Raw genomic sequence first — 27,997 nt, forward strand, 5'->3', positions numbered from 1 at the left:
TTAGTGTCCTTAAAGAATTGTGGTTGTGCTGCTGGGCACAGCGTAAGTTCGTGTGAGTAATTAAGACCCTGTTCATTATCATCAGTTACACTCCCTTTGGTTTCTGACAGCTGCGCTGCTGCGTTGAGGCTGTTTTTTCCCCCCTATCTGATTCATGTTTGAATAATGAATTCATCGCTTTGCGGTCCCAGCCCTGTTGACTATTCATGATGTAGACACAGACCCTCCCCCGAGTGCTGAATCACATCCCTGTGGGCATGTTGCAAACAGTACTGCATCCATACCCCCAACCCAAACCCCCGATCCTGACGGTTAGTTCTTGGGTTGTTCTTGGGTTGTTCTTCTGTCTCACACTTCCCCGTTGTTTGCAGGTACCACTCGGCAGCCCAGGGAGGGAGAAGTACCTGGAGTGGACTACAACTTCATCAGCGTGGGGGAGTTTCAGGAGCTGGAAGAAAGTGGGATCTTGCTGGAAAGCGGCACATATGATGGTATGTTTTTCAACCCGGCAACACAAATGATAATAGATGAGGATAATGAGAAAACAATAAATATACATTTGCCAGATTCTTACATCATGTTGACATGGAGCCATTTTCACAACACTGCCCCAAGGGTTTTCTCTCATGTTCAGTTTAGTTTTATTTGAATATACAAACTCCAGTTAAAGTAAATATCATCTTAAGTCACTTTACAAGACCACCAGGTCCTATTTATATCCAGTTATAACATCAATTTATTCTAATGCAAATCAATCAAATTGTCAGATTCAGATCCATTTTCATACAGTTCATTTCAATGTAACTGTAGCTAGATACAAAGGCTCATTTACAAACTACTAATGACATATTATTTCTCTTTTGACAGGACATTTTTTTTATAAGTGAAAAGATCCCCTTGAAGTGGTATTTTCTTATTAGTAGTAGGAAAGTATTCACCTAAAACAAGCTACTATGTAAGTCTGTTGCGATAACAAATTTTGCTGGACAATAATGTTGTTGTTTTGAGACAATCTTCAAGTTATATAATGGTAATGGCAAAATATTGCAGAACACATTCTCAAAGATCAGTAAAATTCTAATGAACATTTAACACTTGAATTGGAAGACATTTTAAATATCCAATGTAAATAAACAACAAATAAAACTAATTATGTAGTCTTTTTAAACAAATTGTCCTTCAAAAAAGGTCTTCTTCAGAACAATGCACTATCCAGTTTTTGGTAGAAAAAAAGAGAAACACAATAAATTATGCAAATCAAAATTATTGAGTTCGTTTTAATTGATTTATTACTAGAGGTGTGCTGATCGATCGGCCACCGATCATAATCGGCCGATTTTTGTGAAAAAGTGCATGATCGGTGATCGGCGATCATTGGCTCTTGTTGCCGATCACACAAACCGATCACCTGCATCTCATTTCTCAGCCTGCCTGTGCAGCTGGTCTCCTCTTTCCTTCACACTGCGCAAACGCGCAGCAACAAATCCTAAGCGATGTGGAACTATAACGCACTGTGAATGGGGAAGTTTGTGTGTTGTGGTGGAAAATTGAAGCACGTGGGGTGAAGCGTGTCAAAATGCATCAACACAACGAAGCTAATATGACATAAAAACAATGCCATACTTGACGGAGTTTGGCTACATCGAGGCTCACTGCAGTAAAAAAGACATATRGAGGATCAGATAGCAGGTAAAGCAGCGCACAGCTAAAAACACTCACCCGGATTAGCATGACGATCAGAAAGCTAAACAAATAACCCGCAAAATTATTTAATTCGTCAAGCTGCGATGTAAGACACTGATTCTGCTCTCGCTGTTGAACCGCTGCTACGCGCTACAGGTAGTAATATTTCAGACGGAGCGCCGCTTCTGCTCCACCTGGTAGTGACTCTCACACCGAACCTCTGTTTAAAGCTGCAGCATCTAACTTAAAAAATCAATTTTACATACGTATTAAAACTTTCGCTGTCCTAACATGAGACAAATAATCACCCATGAGGGCCGATCACCGAAGTTTTCATTCAGTAACTCAGGTGGCTTAAGGTGGGTCTTTATTGCAATGGATCCTGTATTTGCCTTTGAATGTTAAGTTTTAAACTTGAATTGCTTTGGCAATGTTGAGAGGTTTTATTTGGACTTTTTGCATTATTTAGCCTCTTGAGAGCCGTCATATGTTTTCAGTCTGTTAAAGATAGTATTAGCAATAGCAGTACAATTTGCAGAATGCCTGTTTTGTTTTTTTCTTGGAAAAAGTTATTAAAAACAAGTTTTTGTCTAAATTAAGGTGAATTTATGCTTCCTTTTTCCACATAATGTAACCGGTAGTGCTTATGATTAAAAAAATAATAATTATGTGATCAGTATCTGTGATTGGTATCGGTGATCGATACCAATCATGGGTGATCGGTATCGGTATCGGCAGGAAAAAACCTTATTGGCACATCTCTATTTATTACTTTTTGTAACAAGCTTACTCCTACATATTAATGAAAAGTTACTTATGAGTTAGTTCTGTCTAAATTTAAGTGTGTTAAGACATTTGCATTAGAAAGTAGACAAAAATACTTGGTTAGATTTTGTGTTTTTGCAGTTAAGATAATTTTTAGTGAACAGTCAGGAGAGCATAAAACAGATGTGAAGAATCTGGCAAAAGATCATGTTGTAAATGCAGGGCAATTACTTAATCAAATGCTAATAGACTCATGAATTCCAGGTCCCTGCATTTTTAAAGAATTAATTTCATAAAAAGATTGATAAATGAATCAGAACTAATGAAAAGCAATGAAGTGCTGAACTATAAGGACGAATTATTAAACAGCGTGGACTGCACTTAGACCTAGTTCTTGATGAAGGTGAACTGGTACAACACTGGAGATAGACGGGAACCAGAGAGAAACTACTCCCCGGAGTGACCAGAGAATCACATTGTTGCTATAATTCACAGTCCCAGTCCATCTCTCTGACATGCCTGCTGGAATGAAATTGTCTTGTGAATTTGCTGAGCTGTGCATCAAGCGAAATCAACACATTGCTCATGTCATCAAATTCCCACTGCAGTGATAAAGAACTTGAGGTAATCTTTTCACACATGATTTAGTTTTCTGCAGCAGACTTTACCTCGGTCACCCACACAAATGTGTTGGGAAAGCCGGGCTATGTTAAAGCTCTCTCCTCTGCACACATACAGCCCTGAGTGACTTGGCTTTCAACCTTGAGCCTCTGAACTTGTCTCTGGGATGAATAATGGATCTGCTCGGTCCTTTCCTGCCTAATGTAATGCATATATATGTGGTGAAGGCAAAGGTCCATAAGCCCTCAGAGAGTTAATTATTAATGCCCCAGCTGGATGACCTCAGAGGCTCCACATTGTGATTGTTCAATAAAAATTTCACATGGAAACAGACCTGAGTGTAGATATTTGGTGCTCGAGTCTAAACATAATGGCTGATATTCTCGTAGTAAACCAACCAACTGGAAGTCAAAATGCCAAAGTTAACCAAAAAAAATAAAGCAGAAACATTCCTTGTATGCTGTCATATCATCAGATTAGATAAGAGTTTTGTTATTTCTCCTGTTTGTGACTCGTTTTCTTTACTCTGCACTTTCTAATTTCCTCTTGAAGCTTTATGTCTGCTTTATGACTTGTCTCATTTATTTGTGACACGTCGTGCTGGCTGAAAAAACAATTTCCTTCCTGCAACTCCAATCTAATGTGTTAAAGACTCTGGGGAAACCACCCTCTTTTCCAACCTACAACTATTTTTTTTTTTTTTTAGAAATTTTAGTCATTATTTATGGTTGTCTTTCTGTCAGCCTTCTTTCTCTTTCCTTGCTTTCTGTGTAGCTGATTGAAAGGAAAGATTGACCTGGTCTGTCATGTTTACAGCTGTGACTAATTTCCCCAACCTGTGAGCAACAGAGGCTTCATAGGGTTTCGGTTGTTAATCTACAACCGAAAGCGATACTCTCTCTCTCACTGTTGTGCTGGACTTAGTAACTGCAACAGTGGGACCTTTACAGACTGTTTTGTTGTGCTGCTGGTCAATAAGAAAAAAAAGCTTGTTACTGAGGGCTATTATTTTGAAAATGGTTGACCAATCATCCGATTTGTGAGGTCAATGCCACTCCATTAAATGTTCATTCTTGCATTCCTAAGAATTTTATTTATTTATTTTTTGGCTTAGTTCATTTTAAGCCTAATACATCTACAGTATAAACTGCACAATCCATGTTTTTTCACTGCAAAAAAAGACAGAATAAGGCAATAGTGAATTATTTCCATCCTTTGGTTTTGCTTTCTTTTGTTCCACTTAAATGTTTCAGATGACCAAACACATTTTACTCATGGATAAATAAATAACCTGAGTAACTTTAAAAAGTGGTTTTCAAAAGATGATTTTATTTCTTTAAGGAACAAAGCTATCCAAGTCGACCTGACCTTCTGTGGAAAAGTAATTCCCCCACCCCTTTTGTTAAATCATGAATCAAATGTGATTAAGCTACATTTTTTTAGAAAGCTGAACTCAATTTCACAAGCCATACCCAGACCTGATCAATAACTGACCTGCAGATGTGATAAATAATTTAAAGAGAAGCTCTCTGGCAGCTGAAAGATCTCAAAAAGCAATATATAATCTGAAATGCACAGAAAGCTTTAGAAAATTGACATAAAAGGTGTTACCTTTACTTTAAAGTGGATTTTTCAGTAATGTGAGCTACAATAACTTCTCTCCTGCGTTAGGAACCCTTTGTTAGTCTTTGCTACCTGCATGTATCATAGTCTTGACTGGCTTGACTGCCAGATTAATAGCTCCTAGAAAAATTATAAATCCAGAATAACTTGGTTCCTTTGACAATTAGAGTTTCAAAAATGCGTGTCCTTGTTTTGCAGTTTGTAATGGTTTCATTTTGGGGAATTAAAAGGTTTTATAAGTTCTGTGGCAAAGCTGCATGTCTGTGGATTACAAAAACACAAGGTACTGGGCCAAAATTCACTCAGCATCAAGGGTGAAAAGGTTGATGTGTTGGCATCTGAGCCTCACTTCCAAGAATTTGCTAAAAGGGCTTTCATAGATTAAAACAATCATTAGGGATTGTGCGACAGAAAGCATGAAACTTGCATAGCTGCACGAAATGAGGCAAAAAAAGCAAATTGAAGCAGAAAAGACTAAATTAAAGCACCAAAAAGAAAAATTTAGAGCATGTGCAAACAAAGGAAAAACAATAAAATAAAGGACGATGATTCATTTTGTATGACTTTATAGAAGCAGAATGAATATAAACTGAAAGGAAAGTTCATTCATGACAGGCAGCTGAAACTAAACTCTACACAAGGACAGAGAGCAGAGCAACGCAGCATTTACAAGGTTGGCTTGTGAAGTGCTGGTACTCATGCCAAGCAGGGTTGGAGGCTGTGCCAGGGCCAGAAAACAAGACGGGCTTTACCCGCCTAGGGCGGTCAGTGAAGGCCTCACTGGCTGCCAGTCTCACCCAGGGGAGCAGGAGGCTTTCCTTACTGGTTAATGAGGCTTTGGTGTAAAGGGCTCAGCAACATTTATCCCAAATTTATCATTATTTGCCATGCAGTGCACACATTATGCTGGAAAGAATTGCTTGAACTGCATTACATGTTTGCTAATAATCCATATAGGTTGCAATCAAGGTCTTAATATCTGTACTATATTTTTTTGAAACTTTTTAATGCATCACAAAACGGGTCAGACGGTAAAGAGGTGGCAAAATGATTAAGTCATTAATACACAACAATGAAGTTTTTTCAAAACAAAAACAGACACCACCTTATTAATATACGTTCAGATTGCTTTTAAAGTAGCCAGTTGATGGTCAATTCCGATTTTTTGTTGTTGTTTAAAATCCAGTTTGTTTGTTTGTTTGTTTGTTTTATGCATTGTCATTCATATTACTAATTAAACCAGACTGCATTGAGACTTACAGTATGTGTGAACAATTTACGTCCCCAAAGCGACCTGCATGCGCAGAAGAAGAATGTCGACGTCACAGCAGCGCATTGTTTATGGAAATAATAAAGGATTGATTTGAAGTTATTCAGCTACAAAGACACAGTACAGTATCATAAGCAAGAAGGGAGTTAAGAAAAGTAACTCACCTCCACTAGCAATAGCTTTTTGTGGAGCATTGACTCCAATCTCTGTAGAGAAGTCTGTTTGAATGCGAAGTCAGAGCCAGGAGTGGTGGGATTGTGATGTGATGCGCTTCAGTGATTAATTTCAGCCATTCATAATCATAATTTTCATCCATTGTTTACATCCTGATTTACCACATCTGGCTTCCTCTGGTTCAGAATTGTGGTGCACATCTCACATAAAAGCCAGAAAAATCCAACATTACCTTTCAGACAGCATACGCTTTGAAAACAATTAAACACGTATCCAAATTTGTTCCACATATGGAAGTGGCACAGATCAGATTTTTTGGGGTGAGAAAAGATCATAGGGTCATCCAGACTGGAGTAGAAAACTTGGATGTAAGACACAAGGGAGGAAAAGAGGTGATTTTTTTCTGCTGTGTGAACAAAACCATAGAGACATGAGCAGTTTGTCACCCAAAAATGCTTCTAATGGCCGACTGTTTCCTTTCAAGGATGTTAGGTCTTTGGTCAAACTAGTTTGGGAACTCCCATTATGAAGCATCATGTGTTGTTGAGGCTAATATGTTCTTGGTGCCATGAAAAAGACATCTCAAAGATCTTGGAAAGGCCATCCATGTTCTAGCAGAATTTTGATGTCAGGGTTTACTCCAGCAGTGATGTGAAGAGAGGCGTAGAGGTGTTAACACAGCTCTTTGACACCATTTGCAATTATCATATTTTTTTTTCTTTCTATTACTGAAATTTATCTCATATTTTTGGTCTCAGTTTTGCTCAGTCTCAGAAGCTGAGCATGAGATATAGGGCCAGCTGTCGAGTAAAACAGATGGCATGACATCAATACTGTCTCATGAACATGGAACAGACATTCTTTCCCACCGATGATCACAAGCCCTAATGGTGAATATTACAGTTTCAGGTCTCTCCAGACCAGCAGCCTTCCAATGGGAGACGAGCTTAAAGAAAGCAGATCTCTCACTCACATAAAAACACTTCCTTCTCGCAGGGTTCACACCCAGGCAGCACGGGTGAACAGCTGTGCTAGTGGTAGCCCAAACTGATAAAACGAAAAACAAATTTGCTTTACGCTGTCCAGCCATCATTCACCACCCACCCACTAAGAGCTATAATGTAAAAACGCCCCGCTGACATGATCAGCCCTGTGAGCACAACTGGCTCTGCTGCGTTTTACCTCTGACAAAACCACCACTTGTCGATTTGCCACCCGTAGGCGGAAGGAAAACAAAACCGAAATGACATAAGCTGTCGATGACGTCCCACTGCGATGGACTCTGATGTCTGCATCAGCTGTTCTCTGCTGGGTTTAAAGCGAACGTCCCTCTCTTTGCTTTGCTTTGCTCACAGATTTTTTCTGTGAGCAAAGCAAATAATAAAATTCTATGTTCAGTTATTCGATCAGTCTGCTTCTTGAACAAACAGCAGGTCTTCTGATTTTTTTCTTTCTTATTGTTGCTTGTTTTTTTTGTTTTTTTGTAGTAGAACACAACATAAGTGGGTGAGTCACTTTCCTCCGATCAACAAGTGTCTATTTTTGCCAGGAAAACATGGTTACAGTTAGCTGTTAGGATGATGGCTCACTGGCTTTTCTCTCATTTTCTTTGGGGTTTTTTATACTGAAGCACACATTGATCCCAAGGAGCCTGTAAAGAGGTGGTCACACTGACTTTCCCATTGGGCTCATATAAATCACTTTTATTTCTTTTGCAATAATGGTCATTAATGAGGCAGAAAAACATGAGGAACTGATTAAGTCAGTGTTTCCTTACTCTCTTCTACTCTTGCGAAAGGCAGCCAGCGTTATTAATATGTAAAAAGCATGCCAATGTACCTAATATTTACACTAACCATTTTTATTGCAAACAGCACAATAAAACAGAGAAGACCACACCCATTCCATAAACCCATAATATTTTATATTACCTTTCCAGAAATATATTGCTTTGAAGTGAGCTGTTTGCCGTTATGACCAGGTGGTGAACATCTGCATCACTTAAGCTTCAGATCAAGCAATTTTTAGAGTCATTTAAGCCTGATTTAAGGAAGTGAAAGAGAGAAACAAATTAAGAAAAACAGACAAACAAAGCTTCTTGCAAAATGTGATGCTTTTACAACCAAAAGTGGATTTTTGCGGCCATTTATTGTCACAAATAGATTCTTCCAGAAGTACGTGTTGAGCTGCAAGCAACATATTTGTGGCCACCAGGCTGTGATTTTACATTATTTTTTAACTGCATATACGTTTCCAAACCAAACTGGTGTGAAACTGTACGCGCTGTTTCTCCAATGACATGATGGCCAATAAATGTCAGCTAGAGCAAGCGGGAACCTTCATGTCTGTCACAGCGACATTAGAACATTACAAGTGCATCTTTTTACTTTCACTTTTAAACAGCCCATTAGTTCATATTTTCTTGGGAGTAGGAGCATAGATTGGAACGACATGGCACGCTCCAAATTCGCTGCAAAAGGAAAAATTGCCAATATTTTTATGTGTTTACTCTTCTTCCAACCAGCACAAATGTGATGTACTTAATTTACCAGGAGACCATTAGCACAATAAAAGTTTTTCATCTGAAACGACATTCTGAGAGCAAGCACAAACATATTGACGAAGCATTTTCTCGAAGCTCTGAATTACAAACAACCAAAAAGCTGCACGAAGATCATCTTATCAAACTATAAGCAGGATTCTTCCTCGTTTACTTCCCTGTGTCATCTGTGACGCGACAACAAAAACCAACAGAGTACTCACTCAGAGTGGAAAAAGCAGATTATTTTTCAGAGATTTTAATATGAGTATAACTGTATGTTGAAGTGTGGCTTGACCGACTATCGTAAATTGACTTTTCACTAATTGAAAAATGTATTTTTGGCCCTTCAGATTTGATTTTGAGTAGCTCTGCTCTAAGACTTTTTACCGTCAAACTTTGGAATGATCTGGTGAAATATTATTTCAGGTACAATATAATTGGCAGCAGTTTCCTTTCATGCAAGGCAATTTTGAAGCAAAGTAATTATGACTGCAAACTTTAAAAGGAACTGCTACTAACACAAGACGCAATGATTTCCATTACATCTGCCTCTTTTTTAAGCAATTAGCCCAAAAAGTTGATTTTTTTTCCCCTTTGTCTTTGAAGTATTGACGACAGCGTGCTAAAATGAAGTCCTCTAGTGATTAAGTGTCAGGACAGTGATATAAAGTTTCAGCTAAGAAATCTCTTTACAGGGAATTTATGTTTTGTTTGTTATAATTTTATTACTTTGCAGAATAATCTAAGAGCTAAAGCTGGGATTTTTGCAAAGGGCTTGTTATAACCAAAATATATACCTTTCAAATAAAACTAAACTGTTTTTGCTTTTCACATATTAGACCTCACATAATGGTGATTAACATCAGGCTATATGTTAGCATAGTCTCACACTGGCTGTCTGTCCAGATCAGATCATCAGATTAACTGAACTGTAAATCAGAGTTTAATCAGTTTCAGTAATGACAAGATCAGCCCTTATGAATCGGTGCTGATTTATATTTCTTTCTAACAAGATGTCATTTTACTAAACTCTTTCTTTGTTGATTTATGATCCTTTGTGTCTACTATAATTTAGCTCCCATTTTTACTTTTAGTGTAAATCCTTTAAAGTCATACTCTTTTCCATGGGTTTGATCTTTCCTTTTTTTTGGTTGTTTTTCACAATAAACTCAAACCCTTATTATAGGAGAGCTGGTTGGAATCTTTGATGTGATTTATGAAGCGCGGCGTCTAGATCAAAAGCAAGTCTAGACGTTTTGTCACATTAGAGCCCAATTGGAGATAATGAGAGTTCCCAACTCACATCACAATCGGATCCTCATATAAAACTTCAAAATTCAGCCTCTTAGGTTTTTTTTCTGTTTTGTTTTTTGATTGTATTGTTTTGCATCCTTGCTGGACAATGTTATAGCTCCTCAACAATGGCTGCTTTTCATATTGCGGCTCATTAGTACGGTGTAATTACTATGCGATCCATCTCACTGCACTTCCTTATTGTGGCCTCCATCTCTCAGCTTCCTGCTAATGGGCTCTTACACGGGCTACGTGTATGTTTTATGTGAGAGCTTCTGGAGCTACAGAGTGAACAGAACAGATTAGCACTCGAACTCAACTCCCTCATTTTGCATTCCGTCATTAGGCTTCCTGTTAATTACCAACCTGGTAAAGGATTTAATACTTCTCACACAATTATTTGTGGATTAAAACGTGGATTAATGTGATTATGTGACTCAATGATGATGTATTGTTTAGCAAGACTCTCAAATTTATTGCATTTCCTGGTTGATTGTTGGTTCATTAGATCAGAATTTGAATTGATGGATCTTGCATTCATGTGTGAAATCTTTTTTATGTTATTTATTCTGATATTAATAAAGCACACATTCAGTTGTTATAGATGCTAAAAGCCTAAAAAGAACTTCATCTGGTATTGCACTCAGAAAATTGCAGACATTCAACCTTAGTTGAGTCATGGATGGCAATAGAGATGGTTAGAGAAGTTCTCTGTTAGAGGTCAGGTAAGCAGCAAATCTGAAGATGCCTCTGACTGAAGACTGTTGCAATCAGTGCGGGGAGGTGGGGTTAATGCAAAGGAATGTAAATGAACAGCCTTTAACACGCCCAGGTTGCTCATCAGGTTTGGGGAGCAACATGGGGCTGTTTTCTCAGAAATCTGGTTTCCTGAGTGCCAACATTCAAATAGTCATGTCTTCTTGATTATTTTAATTTTCTTGTGTTGGACGTCTTGGGAAAGCTTAGAATCCACACATTCAGAATCTGTAAGTAACTCAAAATTCCCCAAGTAGACTTGCTCATGGGGCATACAACTTTCAATTTCAGTTTGAACCCCAAGCACACAAATATGTTATATATCCACATACAGATAACAACCAGTGCATCTCCATTATTTTACTATACCTTTTCACCATTGACCTCACCTCTTATGCCTTTAAATTCTTGCTTTGTTTTATGTATTATTCCTCTGCTTAGGGGGAAAAGGTGGCGAGTGGTAAAGTGGGTCATCCCGCTCCTAAAGCTGGGTAAAAGACAAAGCCTCGCTCTGTAGAGTAGCACTGTTTGATGCCTGAGGCGCCAACATGACAGCAACCCAAGCTGATGGACTTAAAGGGCCAATCTAGAATCTTGTGAGGCAATATTTGCATAAATGCAGTAAGGATACCCTGAAAACACAAGAAGTAAATGGAACAAGGACAGTTAAAATAAATTACATTTGGGAAAGTTTCTTCATCACAGTTGGTTCCTCCACAGATGAGAAACCAGAGAGCGGATGGGTCTGGTGTGGGACCGATTAAACATATGGAGCTCAAACCGAATTGCTTTTTCCTCTTAACTTGAAGATTTTTCCAAAATCGGAGAGACATGACAGCAAACGTGAAAAAGAAAACCCAAAACCTTGGCCTCATTTTCTTTGAACTAGTGCAACTCTGACAGATATGATTTGTAGCTGTGAACTAGACTCACTGCTAAGATTCAGGCTCCATTGTGCTTTGAAAACAGTCCACGCATCTCTTGCACTTCAGTTAAAATTGGTTCTTTACATGCGATCCACAAAGTAATTCTCTATCTATCGTTGTCTTTCAGTTCTGTTGCACACTGTGAAGTGAAGATAGCCGTTCCCATGTTTTGATGGTGCATCTTATTACATCTCTATATTTGCGATTCCTGCAGACAATATTTCTAGGCAGGAAACTTAAAATAAAGATGAAAGAATAAGACATTTCATGAGAAATTACTACTCTCACATATAGATTATTGTGCAGTGTTATGCCACTTTCACTTTATTGTGGAGGAATAAAAGAGTGATAAGAAGAGAGTGTTTTGTTTTTCTGTCCAGTTACTGTCCATTAGCAACCTGTCAGTGAATTTGGTTTGGATGTTTATTGGGATGGAAAATATGTTTTTGTTTAACATACGTGTGTTAGGATCAATTGCTCTGTTGCATCACTTAGTTTTATTCAAGCTCCAGTTGCTAAACAGAAGTTCTCACATTTCAATCTAGAGCAGCGGTTTTCAGTCTCACTGTCCTGCATGTTTTAGCTGTTTCTCTGCTTTCATATACCCAAATTAAATGGGTGATTACAACACTGAGTAGGTAATGCGTTTATTTGATTCTATTATAATATCATAGCCAATAAAATAACTTTTTTATCCTGCCTCTTCATGGATGACCTTTCTGTTTTTGGGCTTTGTTCTTGTGTCGGCAAACAGCAGTTTGACCAATACCAACCAGTGTACCGTTTTAATCTGAATTTAAAAATGTTTTTTCTTCTTTCCAACTGCAAGATTGAAGTTTGATGTAGATTATTACATAATTCATTTTATTATGTCAGTGACTGCGTAATTTTCACTTGAAAACACTAAATATTCAAATACATCCCAACTGTCTCTGCCTCCATCCAGGTAACTACTATGGGACCCCTAAACCCCCCGCAGAGCCCAGCCCTGTACAGCCAGACTTGGTGGACCAGGTTCTGTTTGACGAAGAATTTGACACGGAGGTCCAGCGAAAACGTACAACCTCAGTCAGTAAGATGGACAGAATGGACAGCACAGCTCCAGAGGAGGAGGAGGAAGAAGAAAGACCTCCTATGGTTAATGGTGTGGGAGGTGAGAAACCCATCTCTCTCTTGTTATTTTACAGCTTTTGCAGCTCATGTATTTTTTTTTTTTTATTTAGCATAGCTGTGCTTACTTTTTTAAAATGCAAACTTTTTTGTCCTTTTTTTTTCCGACAAAGTTGTTTCTGTTTGCTGTTATCGTGCAAGGTCAGCTAATCACCTCCATGTTAAGCAGATATGTTGCCAAAACGTCTCTGAGGGCAACTAATCTCTGAGGTAGAGATTGACTGTCTTTTTCTGAAGGATGTCCTGACATGGTACACATAATGATTAGTAATCTGTCCTTCAATCGAAATCAGAAAGATTTGAATGCTTTGTTAGTACAAATATATTTATACCAATGGATATTCCCCACTTAAAGTGTGCTTTCAAGAGTCTTTTTTCATTCTGAAATAATCAGTTCAGATTTTTTGAACTAGAGATGACGAAATTCAAACTCGACTCATAACCCAGGTTTTTGAGATCTCTACCAGCCACATCCGTCCAACAGGCACATAAGGAAAACCCCTTCATCTCTCTCACTGCCAACATTGAGAGGGATGCTGGCAGATCTGATCCCAATTCATTCACTTACCAGAACGGACACACACTCCCTCCAGTGAATTATGGGTCTGAACATGTTCAGAAAACACCAGGAAGATCCATATTCCAACACACTAGGTAAGGGTTAGAATGTTGACAAAAACCCAACCACTACTTCTTTTAATACTTTTAAATGTCTTCAAATACAACATAACTAATTTTCATCTCCATGGCTCATAATGAAAACTCACATTTATTTTGTCAAAGTCACATAATGGCAACAACAGGATGTAGCTTTCAGTTAGACTTACCACTTAATGACAAAGATCGGAGCCATTTAATGTCGTAAGATCTCATTACCCTCCTAGCAAAAATGTTAAAATGAGTTAAGGCTCGGCATTTATTGATGCCACCGTGACTGCCAGCTGAGAATATGCCATCGGATGTAGATTAATGGTTCTTCAAACTCTGAAAACCATCCACGTGTCGTCATGTAGATGGTTTGGTACTCACACACAGCGTTGCGATGCCTTAAAGGCGGTTCAACCCAGCCATTACTGCGAGTCCCATTTTTTCTTTGTGGTTCTTTAGAATTCATGTCAGTTTTATGAGCCTCACATTGTCACTGATTCTCTTCATGTTTCTCCACAAGGGCCTAAACCCACTGCAACCTACGGTGCATGTTTGCATCAAGGCGGATTAAAAAAAAAAAAAAAAAAAAAGAATAAAATAAATCTCAGTGCAGAAAAACCTCCATGGTTCCGCTATTAAAATAGGCCCCAGCTTCGGCACAAAAAAGATCTTGATTTCCTGCAGTCGACAGCCATCACTTTCTGCTTTGTGCCATTCACTCAATCCTGCCAAACAGAATGAGCATTCAATGTCATGTTAAAGCAAGGTCACACAGAGCCAGATGGAAACCTGAGATAAGACCCTCTTGCATGCAGACTAGGCAAATGCACACACGCAAACACACTCACACAGACAAAGCAGCAGTGTGATACTAACAGAGCAAAGATGTGGCGCTCCTGGTTGAGCTGAAGCGTTCTGCCGTTGCCTCCGAGGCAGCACATCCTTGCTGACATGCAAATCCTATGGCAGTTGTGGTGCTTTCTTCCTCTTCCCGTACACTCTCTGTGTCTCCCTCTCTCGCATTCGCTCTCTCTCTATCTCAACCCCTACAACTCCTGTTGATGTAAGCGTCCACACAGTGTTGAGGGGGAAAGCAGTCCGAGCGGCGGCAGCAGCAACAGAGAGACATGCAAGGAGCCCAGACGAGCTCCAATGGCGCCACAATCTCACCACCTATCTCTTTCTCCTTCTATCACCTCCCACACCCCTACTCCCATCCCATTCCTATCACTGTCTCCGTGCCCATGTCCCTGTCTTCTTGCCGGGATGCAGAGCACAAGGACAAGGCAGACTGGAGGAAGACTGTGCCCAGCTACAGCCAGTCAGCGGGAGCCATGGACATGCGGGTCTGGAACACTCTGGATGAAAGTCAAGAGCCTTTGCCCAAGAACTGGGAAATGGCCTATACAGAGACTGGCATGGTCTACTTCATAGAGTAAGTAGCTTTTCTGCTGGCACTCGTCCTCCTTGTTTTTATAACACCTCTGTGTTTATCTATGTTAGCTCCACTTCCTGCTCTCCCAGTTTCTCTTTCATTTCTGTGTTGACAGTTGTTGAAAGTTCTGGAAACGAGTCCTTACCGCAGCATTCCTCTTTTCAGTTTTTGCTTTTAAGGTGCAAAAGGTGTACAAGTTGCTTTTAAAGTCATTAATATTTTCTAAAGTTACATTTGAATGGTTTCAAACCTGATTTAATGATGTGTCACACAGTCAGGTGGGCACTTTAATCCAGCTCCTAACTGGGTCGAGTCACCAGCTGTGTGTGATGGCCTAAAGTGTGGCAATCCCCTGAAATGTCCGTCTAATTACTTTCTCAATCTTTGGGGATTTTTCTTGTCGTGATAGAAAATAGACAACCAACAGACCGTACAGGCCTTACGTTAATGTAACCGTTGCTCTTCCTCATGGCTTTTTTCTGTAACTGACTCCTTTTTTACTTAACCCAGAAAAATGTTATAAAAATTTGACTTTTTGAGGCAACAAGTCCTATTCAAATGTAGCAGAAACACAATATAAATTTCAGACAATTATGTCTTCCATCAAAATCCACCTTTGCTTGTTTTTATTTTTATTTTTGACACCAATGGCCATGAGGTGACTGCATCACCCAGTGGTCAATGGGAAGAGTCGTCTTAATCTTTATCATCTTTATCAGTTACTTCACAAAAAGACGGGCAGAGAGGCATTTATGTACAGTAAATGTCCCTTGGTCTTGAATCAAAACCTTATTGATGAGTAACCTTTATATGTCAAGTAAATTTTTCAGTGCCTTCACTGCCGCTGAGCCACTCTGCAACCACATCAAAAAACATATTTATGTATTTTTGCATTTATCAACCTAATTTTCTTTGTTGTTTAGTTAAGCGGTAACATCATTCTACTACCTTTTCAACCAAATTTAGAGTTTTCTCATTTTTACAGTCGGTTATGTTGGAGCCATGCTGTGTTCAGGTCTTTACTTGTGTTACTTTATCAAGTTCTGATCATATTCTGAGACATCACAGCCGTTTATCTGGAACAACAAGCCACATATAGCTTGTTGTTGACAAGCTATATGTGGCTATATAGTCTGGCTAATTAGGCACTTTGCTCATCAGACTCAAAATCTTACTACACACGGGACATGGAGGTAGAACAATTATTCTGCGAATAATTCCTCCAAATTTAATTCTACAATTACATTTAATGTGCATGTAAACCTCACAATTTCTCTTCTCTGTGCATCAACAATAAAATTATTGAATAACTAGCTGTAGTAAAGTGCTACATTTGGTTATTTTGAAATATATTATTGTTAGCATCATTTTTATGTATTATTTAATAAACTATTGTTTAGTAGTCTAATAAAATAAAACTGTTTCATTTTACCTCAGTGTTTTTGGGGTTTTTTTGTATTTAGCTAACTTGGTGCAGATCCTTTTGACCACCTGAATTCTCAGCGATGGCAGCTACATTTTTCACAATTAAGTTTTCTTTCCCCTCGTTTCCCCCGTGTTTGATGTGGAGTTTGCTGGCTGACACTGAAAGCAGCAGGCCAGCATTGTTTACCAGGCCTGTTAGAGTGGCGAGCAGTCAATGCCGAGCCTCTGAGAGAGCCAGGTGCTCCTGTTTGCTGCTAAATCAATAGCTCATTCTGCCAGTGAGAGAAACAACAGGCTAAATGGGGCTCACCACCCTTGACCTGCTCTCTCTTTTCTGCTTTTTATGATCTCTGCAATGGCTCAGCCATTCCTTTTCTTCTCTCTTGCGCTATCTTGCACTTGAAAGCCTATGAGCATTGTTAAAATTTTAACAGGTATTGTTAAAAGCTTCCCGAATGAGCGATTACAAAAGTTTGAATAGCTAAAATATGAATCTTTTTCTCTTCTGTTTGCATTATTAGTCACAACACAAAGACCACCACCTGGCTAGACCCCCGTCTTGCCAAGAAAGCCAAGCCTCCAGAGAAGTGCATTGAAGGAGGTGAGTTTGTGCGTCTCCACTCACATCTTTGTAACTTCCCGTCACACATGGCAATCTGCTCGCGATCCCCATCTCTCGGGATGGGGGCACAGGCCAACAGACGGAGGCTGAGCAGCCGAGCAGCCTCGTTCGCAGCCTTGCTGGTGACACAGCTCAAACCTCCCGTCTGCCTGTCTTCCCTCAACGGCTCCACGGACACACGCAGAGAGCTAATCAGTGCAGCATCTCTCAAAAGGCAATTTTCTCCTGCCCTCTCTTGCGTAAAGATCCCCTCTGCTCTGCATGTGTTGTGTCAGACAGTTGTGGAAAGTCAGGATGTTGCACACGTACAGTAAGCACCAGCAGAGGAAGAGAGAGAGGGAGGGGATTTGGTATTATTTGAGAATGTGTGGATGTTGGGGTGTATTCCACCTCATTCTGATGGAAAATGGAAATCCACTGTGCAGCTGTACATCCGTCCATTGATTTATCCATCCACTCTGTCCGTCCATCTCTCCAGTCTCATCTATATTCAAACTTCATTTAACAACTCACACCCCTCACTGACTTCGCTGGGTGTATAAATCAGTGAACACGTGGATCTGAATAAAGACAACCTTTTTTTTTTTTGTGGCTGCACCACCCCTGTTGTTTATATTGCGGCTGATTTATTGCCCCTCTACCTGCCTCTTCTGCCCCCTCAGAGCTTCCCTACGGCTGGGAGAAGATTGAGGATCCCCAGTTTGGCACCTACTATGTTGAGTGAGTAAAACCATGTTCAGTTCTGGGGTTTGGGGAGGGAACCCAAAGGGCTGCAGCTGTGAGTCAAGGCTGATGTAGATGAAATAGCTAACGGCATGCTCCCAATCTGACTTTTTAAGAAAAGCTGCACCTGTGTTCATCCTTTTACAGCTGCTGGGCCAAATCAGGTCTCTTTCATTAGTTTAGATTGCTTCCAGCTGTTGTTACTAGCTGCATTTCCATTACAAAGGTGCGCAGAGACTTTGTTAATACTCTGCTAATGTGTAAAAAGCACAATTTTGAAGTTGAGGTGTTTCCATTATATAAGACGTAATTAAAAATGCAATTCAAGCAATAAGTCATTAAAAAACATGCTGCACCACGTCTTCTTCTTCGTCTTTTTCTCCAGTAGTGACATCTAGTTGTTGATCACATGACTTACTGTATATGATGGGGAAAAAAGTCTCCATTTCAGTTTTACGAAATACACTAGCACAAAAACTTTTTATTGAAAATCAGTGTGTTTCTATTAAACGAATTTGTTTTCGAAATTCCAGTTTGCTCATTCTTAAGGTCAATAAAAACACAGCTACTATTGTGAAGTCCAAATGAGCTTATTTATTAAATCTGGTTTTAACCTCGTACACAATGGGATGCGGTTAACCTAAGCTGGTTTTCAAACTTGATTTTCCCACAGGCCTGCAGGGAACAATTAACCACATCTCTGCTTTAGAGCTTTGTCTTTGTATGTGAAAGAGAGAATCTAGAGAATGTAGCAGACAATGAAGGTTCTGGGGTCCCAGAGAGGGAAACAGAAGAGAGATCCCATTCTTATGGAGAGTGTAAACAAGCGGACGTTGTTTCGTTTTAGTCCCATTACTGCGTAGAAAGAGGCAGAGACGAGCGGGCACGGGGGAAATCATCATGCCGGTTTATGCTGGAGGGTCACTGAGAGCCGCTCACTCCTCTGCCACCGTCCTTTTCTCGTCCGGCTATTTTTTATTCCAAATAAACGACCACGATGTGACACCAAGTCCAATTATTTCCCCCGAATCGCGGGGCGTGTCAACTGGAGAGTGAGAAAGTGAGATGGTGAACTGTGAAATGACTGAAACAGGGGTGTGAGTGGAGGTTTGAGGAGGGTGGAGATGGGGGGTGTTTATCTCCTCCGACTTAATGGGCTGGGCATCTCTGTGCATGAGTCATACACAGCAAGAGCGCTTTGTGTTGAAGGCACACACACAGCGTATAGCATCGGCGTCTCAGCATGTGACTGATTCACCGTGCAGTGTCATGGCTGGGATTTCTGCCTGTTCAAGCTCATTATGCAGATGAGCTACAGTCTTTTTTAAAAATAACACAGATCTTGTTTTAATTTTAGGGATTTACAGAACATGATATAAAAAAAACAATTGGGTCTTCACCAAGGACCTAGAAATATTTCAGTTTACCCGCAAGTGTTTGAAAACACAAAGCAGATTCCCGTCAGACATCCTGGGTTTAATCTAGGGAGTAACACCGCTTCTCTCCGATGAGTTCGAGGCCTCAGTCAGATGTGAAAAAAACTAATTACACCCCTGTTAGGGCTGAAACAAGTATTCAAATTAACCATGATCAATCAATCATTGGAATACTCGTCTACTAGTTTGGTAATTGATTAATTGTTTGTGTGCAGATTCTATAAAATGCAGTTTGCTGAAAGAACAGTCAGATCAATAATTCAGCCAAAACTGTACAAAGAATATATAAATGTTGTATTTAAGATGAAAAACCTTGCATCTATAAATATATGTCTCGTTTCTGCTACTTAAATGATCTTGATTAACTGATGATCAGTAAAGGTGAACATGTCTATAAATGCAGGAGTTTTGCTTATCTTAAGCTTGCATATGTGCCTGTTGTGGGGATAGAAACGGAGTTATCCAAGCACAGTGAAAGGTGGAAAACACTCAGTCGTGTTTGTTTAATATCTTGTACAAGAAGAAAGCAGTGTGTCTGAAATTGTCCATCGGTGTCGGCTCTGACTTACAGTTGTATTTACTTCTTTTATACATCAGGACAGAAGAAGTGCAAAAAAAAAAAAGACATGCTGTGAGAACTAAGTCCTCAGCAGGTTGCTGTGAGATCTGACTTCTATTTATCTGATCCTTGCAGCTGCAGACCCGAGCTTCGTCAGATGGCCTTCAAAGAACCCTCTATTATACACAAAGCTCGTAAACATAAGTGAAATAAATACATAACATAAATACAAAAATAAGACTTTAGCACAAGAAATAAACTATTCCAACCCAATGTTGGGGCAAGAAGACATGACCTGTTTCTGCTTATATATCTGAGAAGAGTTATGAGCAGAAACATTTTACATTCGAGAAAGATTTTTCCAAAGTTCTCTTGAGTGGGACATCTACGAAAATTCATCCCAGTGTGTGTATCGGTGTAGACTTTGTTTTTTTTAGAGCTGCATATGAATGGACCACGCTGCTTCTATGTCCTCTGGATTCTTCTAGAGCCAAAAGACCAACATAAAGATGTTGTTCTTCCAGTAGCTCTGCTTTAGAAAAGCACTTAATTGAAAAAATACACTTTTACAGACTCAGGTCAACATTTTTTTCATACAATATCCACAAACAGCTGTGCTTTTTAAGGGATTTTATGTGACAGATCACAAAATAGGGCATATTTGTGAACCGGTCGATCATTTTGTTTTACAAATAAACAATGGAAGGTTTGTTAGGCATTTGTATTTAGGCCCTGTGACGATCGGTGTTTTTGTGTATTTATTTAATGGTTTTTTCTGTGTCCTTGTTTCCCGTGAGTCTCTGTGATGTCCTGTCCTCCCTGTTGATGGATCCCAGCTGTGTCTAGTTTTCCTGATTACCCTCCCTGTGTATTTAAACCCACCTGTTGTCTTTGTCTCTTGTCGGGTCCTCATCTAATGTCAGTTCTTGTCGCACGTCTAACGTCGAGGCTCACCAGTGGAACTACGAAGTCCTGGTTAGCATTAGCTCTCGTTCTCAGTCGTGTGTGCATCAGTTGCTACAGGTAATTAGCTGTGTGCTATACTTTCTGCCGTGCCGCCTGTATTGGGCTGTTGGAGCTTCATCATTAAATTCATCATTCCTTCACTACCTGGGTCTCAGCGTTCATCCTCACCACCTCTCATTCCCCACATCATGACAGGCCCTCTTTATCATGAGGAACTCCAGAAAAGCCAGTGACCTTCAGAATTCCCAGCACTGCCAAATGTATGTGTATTTTAATCTCGGTATAAATACTGAACGCCTCAGATATTTGAGAAGATTAGAGAGCGCAAAGATCATCAGGAAGACGAAGAACACGGCAGACGGGTCAGGGTTAATGTCAGGCAGACTTTAAAACGTCAGTTTGTAAAACAAACTTTGAACATATCTAGAGCGACTGTAGTATGTTTAATTTCAAGCCATTCAAGGCCTCTAAACGCATGCCTGCAGTCAATCTGTAAATGTAAATTAATGCTGAGGTTCCATCAAGCTTTTAAACTTATTTTGCAAACAATGGGCCAAAATTTTAGCCTCTACAGGAGTAAAGCTGGTAAAAACACACCCTTAAGTTCTTCCAGCAAAACGGCTTCAGTTGAATGCAAATCCACATTTTACGTGTTATATTTGTTTGTGAAAAATGTATAACTTTTTCTTTCTGCTTTACATTGTAACAAATAATTTCAGTAAAATACATGAACGTTTGTAGTTGTAACGTGACCAAATGTGAGATACGTTAAAAGGGATTGGATACTTCTCCAAGGCACTGAATCTTCCAGGAAATGACGGCACATGTCCGGAGATTCTTGGTCCATCGTCATCTCGAAATCATCCAACTCATCCTTAATGACATCTGCTCACATCAGTAACGCTTGTCTACCTCTTTATCACCCGACTCAGGGTCAGAACAGATTGTTCTCATGGTAAAATGGATGAACAGTTTGTCCTCATTTCACTCTTTTCACTTCTTTATATTATATTAAGTGATTTCAGCATTCTTTATTCTCTTAACTGACCAGGGTGTCATTTTTGACCTTAAAATTTGGATGAAGATCTGCAAAGATTTTTATGTTATTTTTTTTGGCTGTGAAAGATTTTATTTCTTGGAAATTTTTTCCAGGCACTTCTTTTCCCTTATTACTCTCCAGATTATTTGCCTCACAAAGTGTCACTCAAAAGTTTAAATCTGTCCAAAAAGCCTTTAAAAATTCTGTTTTTGTCTCAAACATTTTCTTAAAGTGATAATCCTAAAGAAAATGTACATGTCAAAATAAACCACAGCTTTGCGTCCTTCCTGAAACTGATTAAATTATGTTTGTGTGATCAAAGTGAAATGTGCTGGACCTTGTAAATGAGCTGCTATTTATTTAATATCTGTGCCATCGTGGCCAGCTCAGGCTACGCCCCGCATAGTCAAATCACAGCTTTGCATCGTCATCAGACGGTAGCAACAACAGTGGAGACTTCCTATCTGTAGACCAGCCAGATAGAGAGAACAGAGGGATTGAATGAGTGAAATTTTAGTTTTTAGATGTAACTGACTAGCAGTTAAGATCTTTTCTCAAAATTAGGGAGACAAATGTGCAATTATTTGGGGTGCATATTCAATCATTATTCTATATTTTGTCCTATTTGCAGTTCTTGTAACACAATGTTGTTTTCTATCCCATGTGCAGCCACATCAACCAGAAGACCCAGTTTGAGAATCCGGTGATGGAAGCAAAGAGGAAGCTGAGTGACGACACACCCATTGCAGTTCAGCCACCAGCAGCCGCACCCTCAGGTAAAACTCTCTGCAAAAAAAAAAATACTGACATTTTATCTGCACTTACAAAGAATCTTCTATCAGATGAAACCTTTGTTATGTCCTTCTTAAAAGTAGAGAATCCACAAGGATTTAGTTAGGAGTGGACATTTTGAAAATCTTCAAGTTGTGCCCTTGATGAGATATTAAAATCTAAGCAAACTAACTATCAAATGCTACTTGCACTATCATGTTTTCTGGCAAAAACTATTAGTGGTTTTGGAAAGTTAGTTCAGTTGCTGCTTAAATAAGGAGGTTAGAATATCCACTGCCTGTTCAGAAAGGAGCTGAACAGAAAGTGAAATTGTTTATTTGCATCTTGTTTTTGAAGAATTATAGAGAAAATATGAAGTGAGAGAGAATTGCATCTGATTGCTCCAAGTTATTTCATGTTTTTAGCATGTTTTTATGAGCATACATTTCTGTTTTTAAAGGTTTATTTTTTACAGCGTTGAATCAGCTGTTGAAGGGTCCCAGAGCCAGACTATGAAAATGTGAATTGTCGCTCCCTTGCTTCCACCTCCCAGCCTGCTTCACTGCACCTGATCTCTGCATCCTTCCCTGCATTTGGTGGGCCCACGTGGAGGAGACTTTATGTTGCTTTCCGATGTTAAACTCCTTCTAATTATTGTCCATTAGTCCCAACTGGGAACTCAAGGTCGGGGTCAAACTGCCTCAAGCGTTCATGTCCAGAATAGAGCAGAAAATGTAATAGATAAATTGTTGATTCATCTGCAGTAATGTGGCAGAGAGAGCTGAACCTGACCGCAAAGCTCACAATTTACATATGGATCAGGACCAAGAGAAGCAGATCCCAGGCACAGTCGGCTGAAATGAACTTGTTGATATGTTGAGCTGAAAATTGGTGGTGAACATTTCATGCACACTGTAACTGATTATAAATAAGTATTTAATAACTTTGTGCCCCGAATTAAACCCTGCTTACTTACATCATGGAGCCCTGGGCCGGCCCTGCCTGCATGTATTTTTACCCTCCTATTTAGTTAAGTAATCACTGTGGACTCTAACCCCCACAGGCCTTGTCAAAGTTGCTTAAATTCTTCCTCTTCCTCATTTTAATATTTGAAAAAAACCTTCAATGCAGACACTTTTGCTAGTTTGAGATCCTCAGGGTTTTTTTTTTTTACTTTAACTGTTAAAATGTTGCGGCTGATTAGTGTAGTTAGTGACATGCGAAAACTTGGCATGTTTTGCTTTAAGTCTGCAGTATCTTTACCTAATAGACTGCTGCATGGACAACAGCGCTGTTAACACAGATGTTCCATCATTGCACTTCTTAAAACATCACATTATGTGTTATCCAAACACTGGGAACCCTTTAACCGACTGCTTTAAGATGAAATGTCTTTCTGAGGATGTTCTAACAGTTGACAGGCTGCTGATAAACAGCTTACAGCCTCGGAAGCTATGATATTCAATTTGAATAATGAAACGACGCTTCACTGGGCGGCAGAATTCACTTTGACAAGTAGATATGAAATAGGGAAGGCTCTGAGGTCTCTCTGAATGCTGCTTTAGCCCCCTGTCATTCACAGCTGCTTAAAGATCTCTGTAGACCAGAGGAAGGGTGCCAGGGAAGAGGAATGGGAGGACAGAGGGGTAACTGCAGTTGTGTGTGACTTATTGTCATAAATTGCTTTTCTGCTACTTCTCATGTCCCACATGTGGGGAATGCTGCAGCTTGACTGATGTAATCACCCGCCGCACCGTAAACACTAGAGTCTGATAAATGGAGGCCCCCGTGTTGTGAAAGGAGTTGGCGCTATTACCGTCCTCCAAGTGTGCATACACAGAGCATGGTCCGTATTAGTATTCAAGCCGGCCTCCGTGTTTCAGACACCCGTTGGACAGATCTGTCCGCCTCAGTCTGCTGCGCGCAGATCCCACCTCCCATAGCTGAGTCTCTCTGCAGTCTGTGTGCCACCGCCGCCGCCTCCAGCTCTAACTGCCCACCCTGCACCTTCCCACCCTCGTTAATGAGAATTAATGGCCAGTGTGGACGTGCGTGAGGTGGCTCCCGAGCGCGATTCTGACGAGGCTGTCTCGGCTGACCTGTCAGACAATGGCGACGGGGCACAGGAGCGGAGCACGGCACTGCGCTCAGGCCATAATTACAGCACTGACAATCCTGTCAGACATTTCACATAATCACTTCGCCCCCCTGAGAAAACAGACTGTCCCATTGTTGCCCACAGCTTAATCAGGGCCGTGTAAACATGGCTTTGGTTTGTAGCCTCTGCTTTCCAGCTATGGTTTCTGTCCATGCTGCTTTAATGGGGATCGTTTAGGAAATAGTTTTCTGGCACAGCGTGAACATGACTGAGCAGGTTGAGCGTTTTACCTGCAGCAGACACGTTTTAACATTCATCAAAACAAGCTGTAAGGCCCTTAGAGCTAAATTTAGGGTTCCAACGCCATCTTGAAAAGTCGGTGAATGTGTGGAATACAAAACTCTAATATGATTATATCTGAAGTAGGTGTGAGCAAGAGCACTGTTTTTGTTGGTTGTTATTCAAAAGTCCATCCATCCAAGTTCTATATTTAAATTAGTACAGTTGATAAAATTATTGTATTGACTAACCGAATTTTTGGTTTTTGACTCTGCAATTTTTTGGACAATCTGGATTTTTTTTACTGAATGCACTCCTTGGATTTGTATAGTTCAGTGATGTCAGCACGCACAGGGCGGCCATCTTGTTTTACAAGTATACTTTACAGCTTACGTTTGTTTGAATACAGTTGTACAGCAATAGAGACATTTAAATGATTATGCAATCAACTGTGTCTGTTTGAAAGAAAGAACTACATGAACTGAATTGGTCACATCAGATCTATTCTACTGAAGCTTTTTGTTATTATGACTTTATTTTTGTAATTAAACAAAAATTCTTGTAGCCTTGCTCGGATTATGTGTCATACAACTCAAGTAGGGATGATTGAAATAAAAGCCACTTTTTGAAAATATTTTCTGTCATTTTTAATTTATTTTTAGGAAAGAAAGCAAGGGGAAATCTTAGCTTTTATTTTAAAGTTACATCATCCAGCACTGATTTAACACAATAGAAATATCTGGACTGTGGAATTTTGGAAATGTGTACGGGCCCTTCAAAAGTATTTGTGTTGCTTTAATTCTGCTCGAGCTGTCTCTGCTTTTCACTTTAAAAACAGTCACGTCCATAAGCCAATTGCGGTGCAGTTATGCAAATGAAAATCCCATGACACTATGACACTGAGAGAGAGTGGTGTGGGAGGCAGGGAGGACTCCTCTCTGCGCTGCCCCTGTAATGAGATTGATGTCGAGCTGTCTATCAGTGTGGGAACCAGGCAGGGACGAAGCCCGACCTGCAGGGACCCAGCAAATAACTGGCACTCTCACAGGGGAAGTGGAGGCTAGGATTTAGTTAGGATTCACCTCTTTGTGTCAGGGCTAACTCTATTACTTTTCTGTCTCTTTCTGGCTCATCAGTCCTCCCTTTCTCCACTCTCTCCTATAGTCCAGTAGCATTTATTTCCTGTCTTCTGTGAAGTTGCCTCATATGATCAACACCTTGCATCATAAGGGAAACTTGCTATGACGTTTACAGGGAAAGCAAAACAGATTGATCTCTCGTAAAGTGACATTGAATTGTTTACCACTCGTAATTGGCAGGGACATCATATTATTTCAGTCTTTTAAGGAGTCAATTGTTATACTTTTCTAATCCACAAAGGAGCAAAACTGTGCATACAGAGCAGACTCTAAGATTTGAATTGCCCAAAGGTCGATCCAATTTGGCTTAGATGGTTTAAAGTTAAATACTGTGGGAGTTTTTCAGTCAAATGAAAAACCCAAACACACTCATCAGAACACGTTTCCTAATGGGACAGGCTAAAATTAAGTTGGAAATTACTTCTAAATTAACCTTTGTGTGGTTAAAGATGAGCTTGATTAACCAGTTGAAAAAAGCAACATATTTTTAAACTTATTTTGACCCTATATTGTTTAGACAAAATCAATAATAAATCAACCGTCAACAATAAATTCAAAGTTATACAGCTTGTTCTCGTCATTCCATATTATAAAAGACTGGTTCAGATTTGTCTTTAAGCAGTAGGTCCAAGACGAGTAGATTGCAAGACTACTCGTCTTGCAATCGAAAGGTTGTAGGTTTGATTTCGGCTTTCCCCACATGTCGATGTGTCCCTCGGCAAGGCACTTAACCCGAAGTTGCCTTCCAATTTGCATATTGATGTTTAAATGTTTGGATGTTTACTGGCTTTATAAAAGATTTGTTTGAGCTTGCATTAAAACTGAGGGTTCTTTGATTGTTTGTATAATTACTAACATTCGACAGATGGCAGGTTAAAGAGAAGCTCATAATTTTACAGAAACATTCTGTGGCCATTTACTCTTTTATGCACGTATTTTTATGAGGGCCTAATTGTAAACTATATGCACTTTAATTTTTAACTAAATTTGCATCAAATTTCTAGAAATGTCTGCTGGTGTTTTTGAGGCACAACAAAAATTTTGTTTGTATTTTATTTCACAAATACGACAAAGAAAAACGTGTTTTGGGGAATGTGAAATGTGATATTACATATGTGTTGTTCGTAGGTCTATAAAAAAGCTGTGTCTAAAGATTGTTGCTGCGATTCAGGCCACAGTTTGAAATAAAATCCTTTACTGTTCAACTGAACGTCGGCCAATCAGTACACAAACCATGCGTGCAGTAGACGCGTGAGTGTGACGTGATTCTCTGGTTATAATTTATGGAATGCTAAAAGGAGAAATGGACAAGGCATTAATGTGTTTTGCAGTTAAGCATAAATACAACTTTGACTTGCAAAACAGCAACAGTTTATGTTGTCATTTAGTAAACAATTAAAATGTGTGGTTAAAGATGAGCTTGATGTAACAAAACGGGAAACTGGCCTCCCTCCTAATTGCTATGTGTGTGTTGTTGGGATCAAATTCCTTTGCGTTCTCTATTTGCTATCTCCATTTTCCATTTTTCCATGTATCTCCACAGAAGAGGAACCTGCTAGAGGGTTGCGTGGTTTCACTCGAGATCCATCTCAGCTGCAGGGTTCCATCTTGCAGACGTCACTTAAAAAAAGCCCGCTGGGATTTGGGTTCACTATCATCGGAGGAGACCGACCGGATGAGTTCCTTCAAGTCAAAAACGTCCTTCCTGATGGGCCTGCAGCACATGACAACAAGATTGCCCCAGGTAATTTTCCTCAGAGCCATGATGGTGTTCTCCGAGTTCTGGACACCAACTGTTTAGCAGTCAGAGGTCAGACTGATCTGAAGAACCTTCCAAACATGTTCAGACTTAGAAGTATTTTATTTAGACCTAGAGTGTCGGCTCAACACAAAGTAGCATATAATTGTAAAGTAGAACAAAAAGATTAATGGTTTTCACTATTTCTTTTTATAAATTAAGATGTGAAAAGGCATGGATTTGTATTCAAACCTCCTTTCTTGAATCACAGAAACACTTTTTACTGCAATTAAGTC

The 27,997-nt window shown here is 39.6% G+C and overlaps 1 protein-coding gene across 4 annotated transcripts in view; it reads left to right on the forward strand.

Moving 5' to 3' along the window:
* Positions 1–27,997, forward strand: part of magi3a (membrane associated guanylate kinase, WW and PDZ domain containing 3a) — a 133,115-nt gene that overhangs the window by 85,428 nt on the left and 19,690 nt on the right. For all 4 annotated transcript variants that reach the window (XM_008414485.2, XM_008414487.2, XM_017305879.1 and 1 more), the window contains exons 3-9: positions 372–491; positions 12,600–12,806; positions 14,744–14,906; positions 16,853–16,932; positions 17,616–17,673; positions 22,346–22,452; positions 27,507–27,707. In XM_008414485.2, the coding sequence (XP_008412707.1) occupies positions 372–491; positions 12,600–12,806; positions 14,744–14,906; positions 16,853–16,932; positions 17,616–17,673; positions 22,346–22,452; positions 27,507–27,707 (936 nt within the window). The remainder of the gene's footprint in view (positions 1–371; positions 492–12,599; positions 12,807–14,743; positions 14,907–16,852; positions 16,933–17,615; positions 17,674–22,345; positions 22,453–27,506; positions 27,708–27,997) is intronic.

The sequence above is a fragment of the Poecilia reticulata genome, linkage group LG7 (assembly GCF_000633615.1).
Source record: "Poecilia reticulata strain Guanapo linkage group LG7, Guppy_female_1.0+MT, whole genome shotgun sequence".
NCBI classification, from domain to species: Eukaryota; Metazoa; Chordata; class Actinopteri; order Cyprinodontiformes; family Poeciliidae; genus Poecilia; species Poecilia reticulata.